The sequence below is a fragment of the Aphelocoma coerulescens genome, chromosome 26 (genome assembly GCF_041296385.1).
Source record: "Aphelocoma coerulescens isolate FSJ_1873_10779 chromosome 26, UR_Acoe_1.0, whole genome shotgun sequence".
Classification (NCBI taxonomy): Eukaryota; Metazoa; Chordata; class Aves; order Passeriformes; family Corvidae; genus Aphelocoma; species Aphelocoma coerulescens.
The window spans coordinates 4,520,160-4,532,285 of record NC_091039.1 but is presented as its reverse complement, the minus strand read 5'-3'; the positions used below and the strand labels follow the sequence as shown (position 1 = coordinate 4,532,285).

At 56.1% G+C, this 12,126-nt stretch overlaps 1 protein-coding gene across 7 annotated transcripts in view; it reads left to right on the top strand.

Annotated features, from left to right (window-relative positions):
* ANKS1A (ankyrin repeat and sterile alpha motif domain containing 1A) overlaps positions 1–12,126 on the top strand; it is a 78,900-nt gene that overhangs the window by 61,366 nt on the left and 5,408 nt on the right. For 4 of the 7 annotated variants that reach the window (XM_068995731.1, XM_068995729.1, XM_068995728.1 and 1 more), the window contains 9 exons: positions 6,276–6,374; positions 6,730–6,882; positions 7,004–7,111; positions 8,796–8,960; positions 9,304–9,429; positions 9,564–9,635; positions 10,028–10,114; positions 10,495–10,632; positions 11,290–11,460. In XM_068995731.1, coding sequence (XP_068851832.1) covers positions 6,276–6,374; positions 6,730–6,882; positions 7,004–7,111; positions 8,796–8,960; positions 9,304–9,429; positions 9,564–9,635; positions 10,028–10,114; positions 10,495–10,632; positions 11,290–11,460 — 1,119 coding nt within the window. Of the gene's footprint in view, positions 1–6,275; positions 6,375–6,729; positions 6,883–7,003; positions 7,112–8,795; positions 8,961–9,303; positions 9,430–9,563; positions 9,636–10,027; positions 10,115–10,460; positions 10,633–11,289; positions 11,461–11,894; positions 11,994–12,126 lie in introns of those variants that run through there. The other 3 variants (XM_068995734.1, XM_068995733.1, XM_068995732.1) reach the window with 2 other exon arrangements.

Below are 12,126 nucleotides of genomic sequence, written 5' to 3'. Positions count from 1 at the left end.
ACGGGGTGTTCGCAAATAATTCAGAGTAGTGACATTAATTTGATTAAATGCAATTCAGGGCCATGTTAGATTAGCCTGCGGTGGTGTTCGCTAATGGAACAGCCTTTCCTTCCCCTTTTTCTCTCTGTGCATGCAGGCAAAAAGAGGATAAATGTGGAGCTGAGGCCTTGGCTCAGGTTGGCTCACCTTGGCTGGGTGTGTGAGCCAAGCTCAGCACCTCTCGTTGCCTTCCCAGGCCAGCCCTGATCCACATCTGACGGGATGTGAACAAAGCCAGGTCTCCTTTGCTCCACAGATCCTGGGGTTTGGGTGTGGGTGACATCTGCACAATCCTCATTCTCACCTGGTACCTGCCCTGCTGGAGCAGTGGCATCTCCTGTGTCCTCAGTCACTCAGCTCTGCCTGATCCAGCTCCGAACGGCCCAGCTTGGCGTGCAGCTGCTGGTCCCCTGGGCAGAGCAGCCAGGCTTTGGACATGCTCTGGGAATGTGTCTGCCCCAGAGCTTTTTTCTATTTTCATATAGAACTTCTCATTTTATAGTAGCCATTTGGGGAAAACTGCACTGACACATTCTGGTAGCAGTTTGCACCCAGGAATGATCTGTGAGGAACAGGGTCCCACCAGAGACCACTGACAGGGTTTTACTGCATCTGCTCTTGTTGAAACACAGTGAGAACCTGCCCTGATCACAGCTGGTGCAGGGATTTTAGTGCAGACTCAGGTGAGCCCCGTGTAGCTCATGCCTGGGCTGTGTCAGGCTGGAACTGGAGCGAGCTCTCCTCAGCTGGGCAGAAGCTCTGGGTGGCTGTTTCTGGGTTTGGTCACTGCTGCCTGCCCCTGGGAACACGTGCCAGGGTCCCCAGACTGACTGTGCAGCACTGGATGAGCCCCTCAGAGTGGAGTTGGACTCTGGGATGAGGGTCTCTGCCAAGCCCCTGAGTGGGAATCGCTTCATTCAATTAAATGAATTCTGTTTGACATCTCCCCAGTGAGATTGTGCTTTATCCACCATGGTAGGGGTGTTTGGGTTTTCTCTGGAAGGGGATGGTGAGAGCAGAGGCATGCAGGGCTCTGGGGTTGAAGGAAGTTTGAGGATCTTGGGAAACATGGCAGAGCTGTGCCAAAGTTCCCTGGATAATAGGAATGGACTCCACGGGGAGCAGAGAGGTTGGAGTGGATTTTGAGGAGCAAAGTGGGTGGACCAGAACTGGCAATTTAGAGGATACTTATATTTGATTCATTAGTAGCTCCAGGCCCCATAAACATTAAAAAAGCCATTAAAATTGCAGTTAATTTTTTTCCTCTCAATAAAATTGCTTGAATTTGACAACCATGACCAATTCCCTCTGTTGCCATTGTCATGCTGCCAGTCTGCATGGGCAAGAAAATTAAACAAAGATGAAGTGACTGTGTGCTAATCTCAGATTTATTGTAGGGTTCTGTGCATGAGCCCCTTTCCCCGTTGATGCTCTTTGAAGAGCTGGGGCTTCGTCCTTGTGGCCAAGCAGATCCTTTTCCCTGCTTTCCACTCAAGTACCCCAGACTGCAGGTGCCTTGAAGGGAAGGCACCAAGCTCCATCAATCACGAGGCCGATTACAAACACACATTTGTATGACCAAATGGGTTTCTCCTGCTCTGAGATCTGGGTGTGCAGGGCCCAGCTGTGAGGCTGTCACTCAGGGTCTGTGGTGAGCTGGACATGTCTCCATCTCCCATATCCAGGCTGCCAAAAGCAGAGCAGTAGCAGTGACAGCAGAATCTTCGACAAGATGCAAATTGTCTCGAATGCACTGAGGGGAAAAAGAGCTTTGTATGCATTTTGTATGCACAGAGAGCCTTCAGCTGTCTCTCTGCTTGGGATGTCTGCAGGAGCCTTCAGAGTCTGGGAACGCTGTGTTTGGGTTTTGCATCTGTTGCTTTTGATAGCAGAGCCGTCCTGGTCCCTGTCCTCCCCGTGCAGGGTGTGCTCACAGCAGCGTTGGCGTCGGGGTCCATCCGCTGCCGGCCCGGCCGCGCGTCCTGCACGGAACACTCGGTGCCTCGGGCCCTTCCTTAGCTGGAATGAGAGCATGGACAGACGCCAGGCTCTGAGGAAGAAGCAGCATCTGAAAATTGGGTAGTTAAGTGCCTGCAGAGTGTCCTGCTGGAGGAGGAATCTGGCAGATTTCGGCAGTGCTGCCTTCAGCTCACTCACTTTGGGGTCACCTCGGTAGCAGGAGGGAACGCTGCCTTCTGCCAGGTAACCTCTGACTGTGTTTTTTTCCTTTAATGAGAACCTGGAGCCTCATGGGCTGTTTAACTACAGTGCAGGCAGTGAGGTGTGAACCAAAGCCAACCCTTTTTCCAAGAACTCGTGTCTCTGCAGGCAGGTTGAGTGCACTGGCATCCTACAGGGCTCCCAGCAAGGACACAGGTCACTGGTAGATCCCTGCCCTCCCTCAGGGTGATGTGCAGGGCAGAGACAGGGTTCAGGAGTGTCCCTCATGGTGGTGTGTATTTGTGCCTCTCCATGGAGGGGACTCTGGCTCAGAGGGAGCTGAAGGCCCCTCTGACTGCCTGGCAGCCAGTCTGTGCCAGCTGGGACCCGGAACAGATTCACCCTACTCAATTTCAGGTGTCTGACTGGACTGATGGTTCAGCTCTTTGAGTTGCCAGTGGAGCAGAGGAGTTCTGTCCCAGGTAATGTATTTCAGCCCCTGTCCCTTCCCTGGCTGAGCCCAGGTGGGTGCTGGTTCCTGACACAGCACATGGTGAGGTGTTGGGATGAAGGAGCTGGTGGGTGTCCCTCACTGCCCCAAAGTGAGGGTGACAGTGAGAGCTCTGGTCTGGGCCAGCCCTGAGCCTCCCTCACTCTGCTGAGCCCCATGGAGCTGGGGCACCCAGGAGGAATGTGCAAGGTAGAAGCACTTGTCACAAGGAATAAAATGGGAAATGCGTCTTGGGAACATCTTTGTGATTCTAACTGGCATCTCTGAGGCTGCTCCTGGAGGCTCCTGGAGGACTGGGCTGATGGCAGAGCACATCCCTGAGCTCTGCTCTCCCCACTGAGCCCGTCCTCAGAGAACCTGGGGAGGGGCTGGTGGGAGCTGGGGCTGCACTGTGCCCTCAGAGGGGCACTGGGAGGTGGCATCTGCTGACCTGTGGCCAGCACCAAAGGGAACATTTGGGTAAAACCAAAGAGCAGCAGTGGCCCACGCAGAGCAGCTCTGCCCCTTGGCTCTTGTCTGAGGCCGTGTTGAGTGCAGACAGGTTTAAAGTCTGGCTCCTCTGTGTGGCTGGCAAAGGTTAAAAGATCTCCAGTGTCTTTGTATTTAATTCTCTTTTTTAGTGGCAGATTATTGTTTTCCGTGGGAGATGAAATCCAAATGGGTTTGAAGGACATTTCTCGTGCACCAGGGGCTGGGATGATTTGTTCAGAGCTGCTACGCTTTGTCTATCCTTGTTAAGTACCCAGAGAATACGGACTGGCACCAAGGGAATTTAATGTGACACATAAAAATAAGGAGTGCGGGAGAAAGCTGTAGGCTTCACAGTATTTAACTACCTTGTATCCTTGCTACATAGCAAGCAATTCTCTTTGAATTTGAGATGCCAAAGGTGAGAGAACACCTATTGCCCTGCCTTGGAGCTGACACTGGTGCCCTGTGGGAGAGCAAGAGCCACCAGCCCCGTGCTGCTCATGTGGGATCACGGCCGTGCCAAAGGGGATTAGCACCAAAAAGGGCTCAACACTGGAAAGTGAGCATGAGTGAAAATGTAAATAGGATCAGCAGGCTTGTTTAGTTTTATACGTGAAAATTACGCATCGCCATTGTCACAGCTCATTTGGCTGCCAACTGTTCCTGCTGTCAGAGTGGCACGAAGGGAGGGACTGGCTGTGAGCTCTGCCCTTGCCAGCATCTTCCCTGCATTCCCCCAGCTTCAGCCCTGGCTCTCTGCAGGGAGATGGAGCCACAGAGCACCGAGATGGGCAGGTCAAGGGAGCAGAGCAGGCCCAGGCATTAGGAACTGCAGGTTTCAAGCTGTGACAATAACGTGCTGTGGGCACTTCAGTCCCTCCCTGTTCCTCCCCCACACAGGGCAGTAATACTTTGCTTTGCAAACCTATGAGAGAAATGCCATCGCTTGCTCTGGCCCTCTTTGTCCATTTCAAAAAGCCCTTTCGAAGCCATCTCTCTCTGGGAGATGAATTCCTCGCACACAGGCTGCGTTCCTGCCAGGTGAGGTGTCTGTCAGGGGAGTTAATCCCCATTAATCCCTTCCCTCCTCTCCGGAGCTGAGCACACAATCTCCTGCTGTTACAGGAATGCACATTAAATGTGGCTCTTTGGCTTAAAATTTGTGAACAAGAAAGGGGAGGGGATGTTTCCATCTTTCTGGTGGGATGCTGCTGCCCACCAGCCAGAGGTCACTGCCCTGGCAGCAGCAGCTCCTTGTGTTAATCACAGGGGGTTTGTTCCCAATCCAAAGGGAGCTGCTGCTTGTGCACCAAATGGGCAGCCTGGAGCCTTCAGCAGCAACCTGCCTCTTCTTACTCCCTGATTTTGTGCAGTTGAGGGGTGCACAGAACAGTTCACGTGATGTGGTTCCATCCTCACAAGGCTCATGGTGTGCAGTGTTGCCACTCAGGTGAGCCCCTGGTGTCCTCGCTCACAGGCTGTGGGGTGCAGGGCAGATGGGTCTGGCCATAATCTGGTGTCCACAGGCACACTGGGGCAGTGGCAGTAGCTCTTCCCAGCACAATGGCCCCGACTGGCACAGTCTGTGAACTGACCTTTGGGAAAACACGGAATGAACCCCCCACAGGGGCTGCAGAGCCATTTAGTCCCAACTCTTTCTGCTGTTTAAACAACTCTCAGACAAATAAATGCCTTTGTGCCGTGGCTCTCAGCTCAGGCTCTGCTCTCCTGTCCCCTCCCAGCTCTCCAGGAATCGTGTGTGGGATCTGACCTGCTGAGGGAGGGGGAGGCAGAGGAGCCCCGTCAGGGGGTGGTGAGAGCTGTGCCTCCTGCCACCCACTGCTGTTTGCCACTGCTGTTTGCTAAATGACTGTAGTGTGGGCTGCAGGGCAGCTCTCCCACGTGGCAGAGAGATCTCTGGGCATCTCTTCTCTCTGGTGTTAATTCTGTTTCCCTGGACGCTCCTCTGTGGCCGAGGGAAGAGCAGATCCCAGGTGGAGAGCTGTGTGCCATCCTGCTCTGGTGTTGCCACACCTGCCATGGAAGTGGCAGTGATGCTGCTTGGCAGGAGCAGAGCAGCTGCTGGTGTGGCCGGGAGCAAGGACACGCTCGGGGGGTGGCTGCTCTGGGGCAGCTTGCTGCATTTAAACAGGTAGCATTCAGCAAAGCACATATGCTGAAATCCCACAAAACTGTGGATGGGAAGAGGGTAGGAAACCCTTGCTGCCCTTTTTGGAGGGTGCCTGGCAATCTCACCTGCCCTCACCTTCCCTGCAGCCGGCCTTAATTGGGTTTCTCTTATAAAACCAAAATGTGGAACAGTGAAGCGCTGTCGGCGCACACCTTCTGCTGGGACTCCTTGGGGAGCAGAGGGAGGCAGGGCCGGGAAGGGGGTCTGGGCTCGAGCTGAAGCCTTCAGTCACACAGCAGCGTGGCTCTGCCAGGCGAGGGGAAACGTGTCCTGCTGAGCTCTGCCCAGGTAGGACAGCAGGGAAGCAGGTAGTGACAGAGGCTTTTAAAGGGGGGTAGAGTCTGTGTGCTTCTGCTCTGCAGGGGGAAGGGGGCAGAAAATGGGTTTTAACACCTCAGTGTGGGGTGACTGGAGCATCTCTGCCCCTGCCTGGAGCCAGAGGAGACACCTGACCTTTCTGGGCTGCCAGGGAAAGCAGTGCAGGTTTCTCTGTGGCCGTGGAGGGAGACTGAGCAGAACCCAGAGCCCTTGCTCAGACGTGGAGGGGGCTGGGGTTTGCCTGGGCACTGTTACAGGATGTTTAAAGCCTCTGTGTGTGCATCCCACGGGATGTGGCTGTAAGCCATGCCCCAGGGCTAAAGGCTGGGAGTGGGAGGGGGGAGCAGTGCTCCGTGTGCTGCAGCTCTGCTCGTGTCAACCCTCTCTGTGCCCGAGGTCGGTACATGGGGCAGGGCTCCCAGCCTGGGAAGCCTTCCTTATCATTCTTGTCTTCCTCCTCCTCCTGCTGCCAGGACATGCTGGAGGTCGAGTCAGAGGGTGCCACAACTGTGTGATGTCCATTCACACGCCTGATGTGCCTCCTGTTGTCCCCTGCTCCCATGTTGCTCCCTGCTGTCCCCACAGGGCTGTAATGTCATGGAAGACCAGGACCTTCGGGATATCGGGATCGGTGACCCGCAGCACCGCCGGAAGCTGCTCCAGGCTGCTCGCTCCCTCCCGAAGGTCAGCACCAGCTGATGATGGGACATTGCCAAGCATGGCTGTGAACACAGGGGAAACAAAAGCCAGTCCTTGCATCTCGGGCCATGGAGGAATCTCAGGGGCTCTGGGAAGGGTTTGGGGAACAGCAGGGAGGAGGAGGAGTATGCTGATCTTCCAAGCTATGTGGATGGTGGTAGCTCCATGCTGGGACTGTTCCTCCTGGCAGTCTTCATCCCAAGCACATTCTTTGTTTATATGGTGATTTTGTTACTGGCTAGTGGAGATCGCCATGGCCTGTAAACTGATTTTCATTGACCCCATATCCCTTGGGATCCCAGCTTCTGCAGCTTTTAACACCTTTCTTGTGCTTTCACAGTTGAAACCCCTGGGCTGTGATGGGAATAGCCAGCCCTCAGTTCCTGCATGGCTCGACTCCCTGGGGCTGCAGGATTACATCCAGTCCTTCCTCTCAAGTGGCTACAGCTCTATTGACACTGTGAAAAACCTCTGGGAGCTTGAGATAGTAAATGTGAGTGTCGCCTCTCTCCAGCCGGGGCAGCGAGGTCCTGCCCCGTTCCCTGGGGCCAGCACTTGCCACAAATCTCTCAGAGCAGCTCTGTGCCCATGGTGACCATGGTCTCTCCCTGCAGGTGCTGAAAGTGAACCTGCTGGGCCATCGGAAGAGGATCATCGCCTCGCTGGCAGACAGACCCTACGAGGAGCCACCAGCCAAGCCACCACGGTTCTCGCAGCTGAGAGTGAGTCCCTGCTCATGGTGCCCTGCCTGGCTCGTGTGTCAGTGCTGGGAGAAATCTTGCCATGGCCAGTGCTGTCCGTTCAGCTGCTCACCTCATCCTCCCCAGACACCCAGGCAGCAAATACCTGCGCAGGGGCAACCTTGTGATTGCAGTGAGTGGGGCAAGGTAATTCCAGCCCTTGCAGGTCAACCTCTGGATGCCGACCCCATGGCAAAGGCCAGGCTGCCCCTTGGGATCAGGTGCCTGCACTGAAGGGATGCAGGGTGCCACTCCCACCTCTGCCCTGCACGAAGGGGAGCTCTGAGCCCACTTTGTTGCCCTTGTTCCCTGGTCAGAGATGTGGGAGCTTTCAGCAGGCAGGAGTGACCCAGCCCAGCTGGGGAAGGGCTGCAGCTGGGACTTGGTGTTTGATTGCACCCTTGGGATCTGGAGCCCTCTCCCTGGCCCGGCTGGGCTGCTGAGAGCTGCCGCTCTCGCTGCCAAATAGCACTCGACAAGATGTGTGGATGTTGATTTTTGCTGCAGGAGTGGCAGCATTTGGATTTGTTACGGGGCTTGGCTGGGAGGGAAGCATCACATTCCCCGTTCTTCCTGAAAACTGGCTTTTAAGAGCTGAGTTTGGCAAAAGCTGCTGGGCTCAGAGCGACCCTGTGAGCTCAGGAATGGGGCAGCATGGCATGCTGCCTCCTCCCAGAGATTGCTAATCAGCTTCCTGGAGCAGGAATTGAAGTGATTGGAGTTTACCCATCCTAAACATCTGGTCCTTGCCCTGCTGCAGAGCTCTGCCCACTTGCCTTGGATTCCCAAGGCTTTCCAACCCAAACAGCCTTAGCTGAAGTGAGTTGGGCTGCTGTGCCCTGCTTGCTGACATGGGAATTTTTAGGAACTGGGTTCAAGAGTGAGAACAGAGAGAGTTCACACTGGTGCTGCACTGGGAGGGTGCCCATTACAGACTGTGCATCTTCACCCACTGCTCAACCCCCGCATTGGGCAGCAGGAGCCTGGGAGGGACCAGCAGCCGAGGATCTGCACCGTGGGCCAGATGATACCGAAGGCAGCGGGGCTGAGGCGGGGAGAGGGCCGCTTTGGTGCGGCTCAGCTGATTGAGATGCTGCCCGGGGAGGCTGGGTGGGAGAATGGGCCATTTGCAGCATTTCCTGGCGCTGCAGCTGCTGCGCTCCAGCGCTGGCTGCGGCGGGGGGCGGGCGGGCGTCAATGGCAAATCAGGCGAGTGGGCGAATGGCAGCGATGCGGCCGCAGCTGTGCCGAGGCTCCGGCCGTGCCTGCGGGCCCTGGGCGCGCTCTGGCGGCGGCTCCCGGGGCTCCTCTGCTGGGGTGGCTGATCATCATCGCCCTCGGGTGCTTAGCTCTGTGCTTTAGGGGAGTCCACCCCTCTGGAATCACCTTGCCCCCAGCCCGGCGTGTCCTCTGCCCTCCTGGGATGAGCTCGCAGAGGCGTGCTGGGCAGAAGGGGCTGAGTACATGGCTGAAAGCATCCTGGAGCAAATCAGGTGTCAGAAGATAAAGGGTGGGATTGGCCCTGAGGCAGGGGCCCCCAGAGCAGGAGCTGACCCCGTTAGTCCACTCACTGCACCCTGTGTCGGGTGATGTAGTAGAGGGAGTGATGGGGGGCACGGCACAGCCCAAGCTGACTGGGACCCTTTGTGGTGTCTGCTCCTTCCAGTGCCAGGACTTGATGTCCCAGACGTCGTTGCCCCTGAGCCAGAACGACTCCTGCACAGGCAGATCTGCCGATCTCCTGCTGCCCTCCGGGGACACTGCCAAGAGGCAACACGATCGTGGCACTGAGGTTGCTCCCTACTCCAGAGCTGAGCGCTACAAAGCACAGGTTAGTGGGTGCTTTTGTGTGTCCTGGGGGCTCTCTGCACAGGCTCCCCCGTCTCTGGAGCCAGGGAGGAGGTAGGATGATGCAGGGAGGGAGCTGGTCAGGCTCAGCTTCCCTCAGACATTAGAGCCAGCAGCTCCTTTGTGCCTCAGTTTCACGTCAAAAACTGATGGCTCACACTTCCATCAGCACTGGCACCTTCACCCCCTGTGCTGCCTCTGCCCAGCTCCTGGGGGACTTGGCCATTGCCAGCCTCAATCCCCTCTGCCCAAAGAGCCCCCCTGAGAGCTGTTCCAACCCAGGCTGAACCTCTTGTGGCTTCACATCCATGTTTCTTCCCATGCAGGAGGACCGTCGGGAATCCAAGCTAACCCTGCGCCCCCCCAGCCTGGCAGCCCCGTACGCCCCAGTCCAAAACTGGCAGCACCAGCCCGAGAAGCTCATCTTCGAGTCCTGCGGGTACGAGGCCAACGTAAGTGGCTTTTGGTTTGTGGGGGTGGCGAGGATGAGGAGGCTCTGGGGGTCAGGCTGCTGAGCGTGGAGTCTCAGGGCAATGACACTGCTTTGGGATTGGCAGGAGTTAACATCTCTCCCTCCTTCACACAGTACTTGGGCTCCATGTTGATCAAAGACCTCCGAGGGACAGAGTCTACACAGGACGCCTGTGCCAAGATGAGGGTACGGAGACCCTGCGGCCGGGGGCTTCCCTTGCAGCCTGTGGTGGATGATGGGGATTGTGAGGGGGGATCTCAGGGGTTCCCCAAACCCTGTGGGAGCCCGGACTACCAAACAGATGGTGCCACTGTCTCTGATGAACTGCCCCTTCCCAGCATTGTTCCCAGTACCTGGAAGGTCCATGCAGGGGGAGAGTGGGTGTTTTCATTGGGGAAGTGAGGGCTGGAGTCTCTTCAGGTCCCTGTCACTTCCCCTCTGCTTCTACCAGGACCTAACTTTCTTCCTCCTGGTCCCAGATCCCCAAAACCCACTGTACGGGCCTGAGAGTCTCTGGGGTGGGCTGGGACAAGTCCATCCATTCACAGTTGTTCACTTGAATGTTCTTCTTTCTGAAGAAATCCACGGAGCACATGAAGAAGATCCCAACCATAATCCTGTCCATCACATACAAAGGGGTGAAGTTCATCGATGCCTCCAACAAGGTGAGCTGCAGATGCCTCAAAGTTGATGTTTGGAGGGACATGACCTGCAGTCTCACCTGCCTGGGGGCTGCAGGTCACTTTTTGTGGGTCCGGAAGCCATGGCTTATCCTGAGGAGATTCTGGGGCTGGGGGACAATACCAAGGTGGTGATGACTACTGAGAACACCAAGATGGTGATAATTACCTGAGTGCCAAAGGCTTGGCAGACCAGCTGCTTGTGGTCCATGTTGCCATTTATTCCTGCCATGGGAGGGAGCTGGAACTGTTCTGGCTGGGAGATTCCCTTTCCCTGTCCTCAGGACACCCTCCACAGCCACTGTTTGCCAGGTGTATTTGCCATCCCCAGAAGGGTGACGGGTGCTTGTGGTTGACCCCGGCAGAATGTCATTGCTGAGCACGAGATCCGGAACATCTCCTGTGCTGCTCAGGACCCCGAGGATCTCTGCACATTTGCCTACATCACCAAGGACCTGCAGACCAGCCATCACTACTGCCATGTCTTCAGCACTGTGGATGTGGTGAGTGCATTGTCATGTCACATCTCCCAGTCCTTCACAGCCCATTTGTTTCATCCCTCAGCTTTATTGGCTAGTCACAGACTGCTCCTTTCTAGGGTTCTTTCACCCATTTCTACCATAAAGTAGTCTTGGTTCCAAATGTCTTTACTTTGGACCTCTGTGGACAAAGAGAATATTTGTCTGGCTTCGTTACTGCCATCTCAAGTGCTGAATAAAGCAGGGCAGGAGCTTTCCCTCCTGGGGAATGTGCCATGCACAAACCCCTAACATGCTCTCAATTATGTTGAGCATAATGGGCTGATTTAACAACCTTTTAATTCAGGGAGGGTAGAAGCGTGATTTGCTTTTGTACTTGGGCAGAATCGAAATTGCACAAGACTTTTGCACTATTTTTCTTTATGCTGCTGAACTTCGGTGCTGGTGGGGCTTTACAGGTGGGCAGGGGGTCCCTGGCAGGGGGCCCTGGGGGAGGCAGCGTGGGCCCAGCTCCCCCACATCAGGAGCTCAGTGGCTTTGCCAGGGACACAGCAGGATGTGACCTGCTGATGGGAAGGCACTGGCTCTGCGAAGGTCTGTGACCCCAGAGGAGCTGCTGAGCCTGGGAGGACTGTGCACAGGGTGATCTGACAGCTTTGTGCTCTCTGTGTTCTCTCGAAGAACCTGACATACGAGATCATCCTCACGTTGGGGCAGGCGTTCGAGGTCGCCTACCAGCTCGCCCTGCAAGCCCAGAGAGCAAAGCCTCTGGGTGCTGGAGCAGGAGAAATGATTGAAACAAAATCTTCCAAACCGGTGCCTAAACCACGAGCAGGCATGAGGAAATCCGCGGTACGTGTGTGCAGGCAGGAGCGACCTGCTGGGCTGAGCTGGGGGTTCTCGTGGGCACCACACGCGTACACCTCCCCTGGGTGGTGGGGGGAACCCAGACATGGTCCAGGTGCCTGTCCTGCTGCTGGCACTGCAGATCTGTGCCTGTGCCAGTCCTGCTGTGGGGTTGGGGCTTCCCCTGGTAGCAGGAGGGCAGGCAGAGGTGGAAACAGCCCAGGTGGGATGGGGCTTAAGTGCCCTGCTGGGTCCAGCACAGCTTCACGTGTAAACCCTGCAGAGCCGCAGTGAGATCCGTAGGTGAGCTGCAGTATGGGATTCCCCACAGCCAAAACCAGGCAAGACTGGAGCTGCTGAGGAGCAGGGACTGCTGCATAAGCCACTGCCTTCCTTTAATGTCTCCTTTTGTCTGTGTTCTGCTTGCTCCCCCCGCTCAGGTGCCGCTCCCTCCCGACACCCGCTGTTGTTACTGTCACACCTGTACAACACACCGCCCCTCCTACCTGCCGCTGCAGTCTGTTAGTCCTGGAGCGAAGGTCTTTACCCTTCTTCCTGCCATCCTCCCTTCCGAACCGACCCGGGCTGCCTCCCCACTTCCTCTGTCTCCTGCTGTGTCCCCGTGTCCTGCCTCGCTGTTGTTCCTCCCCCTGCTCGTTGTAGTTCGGATGA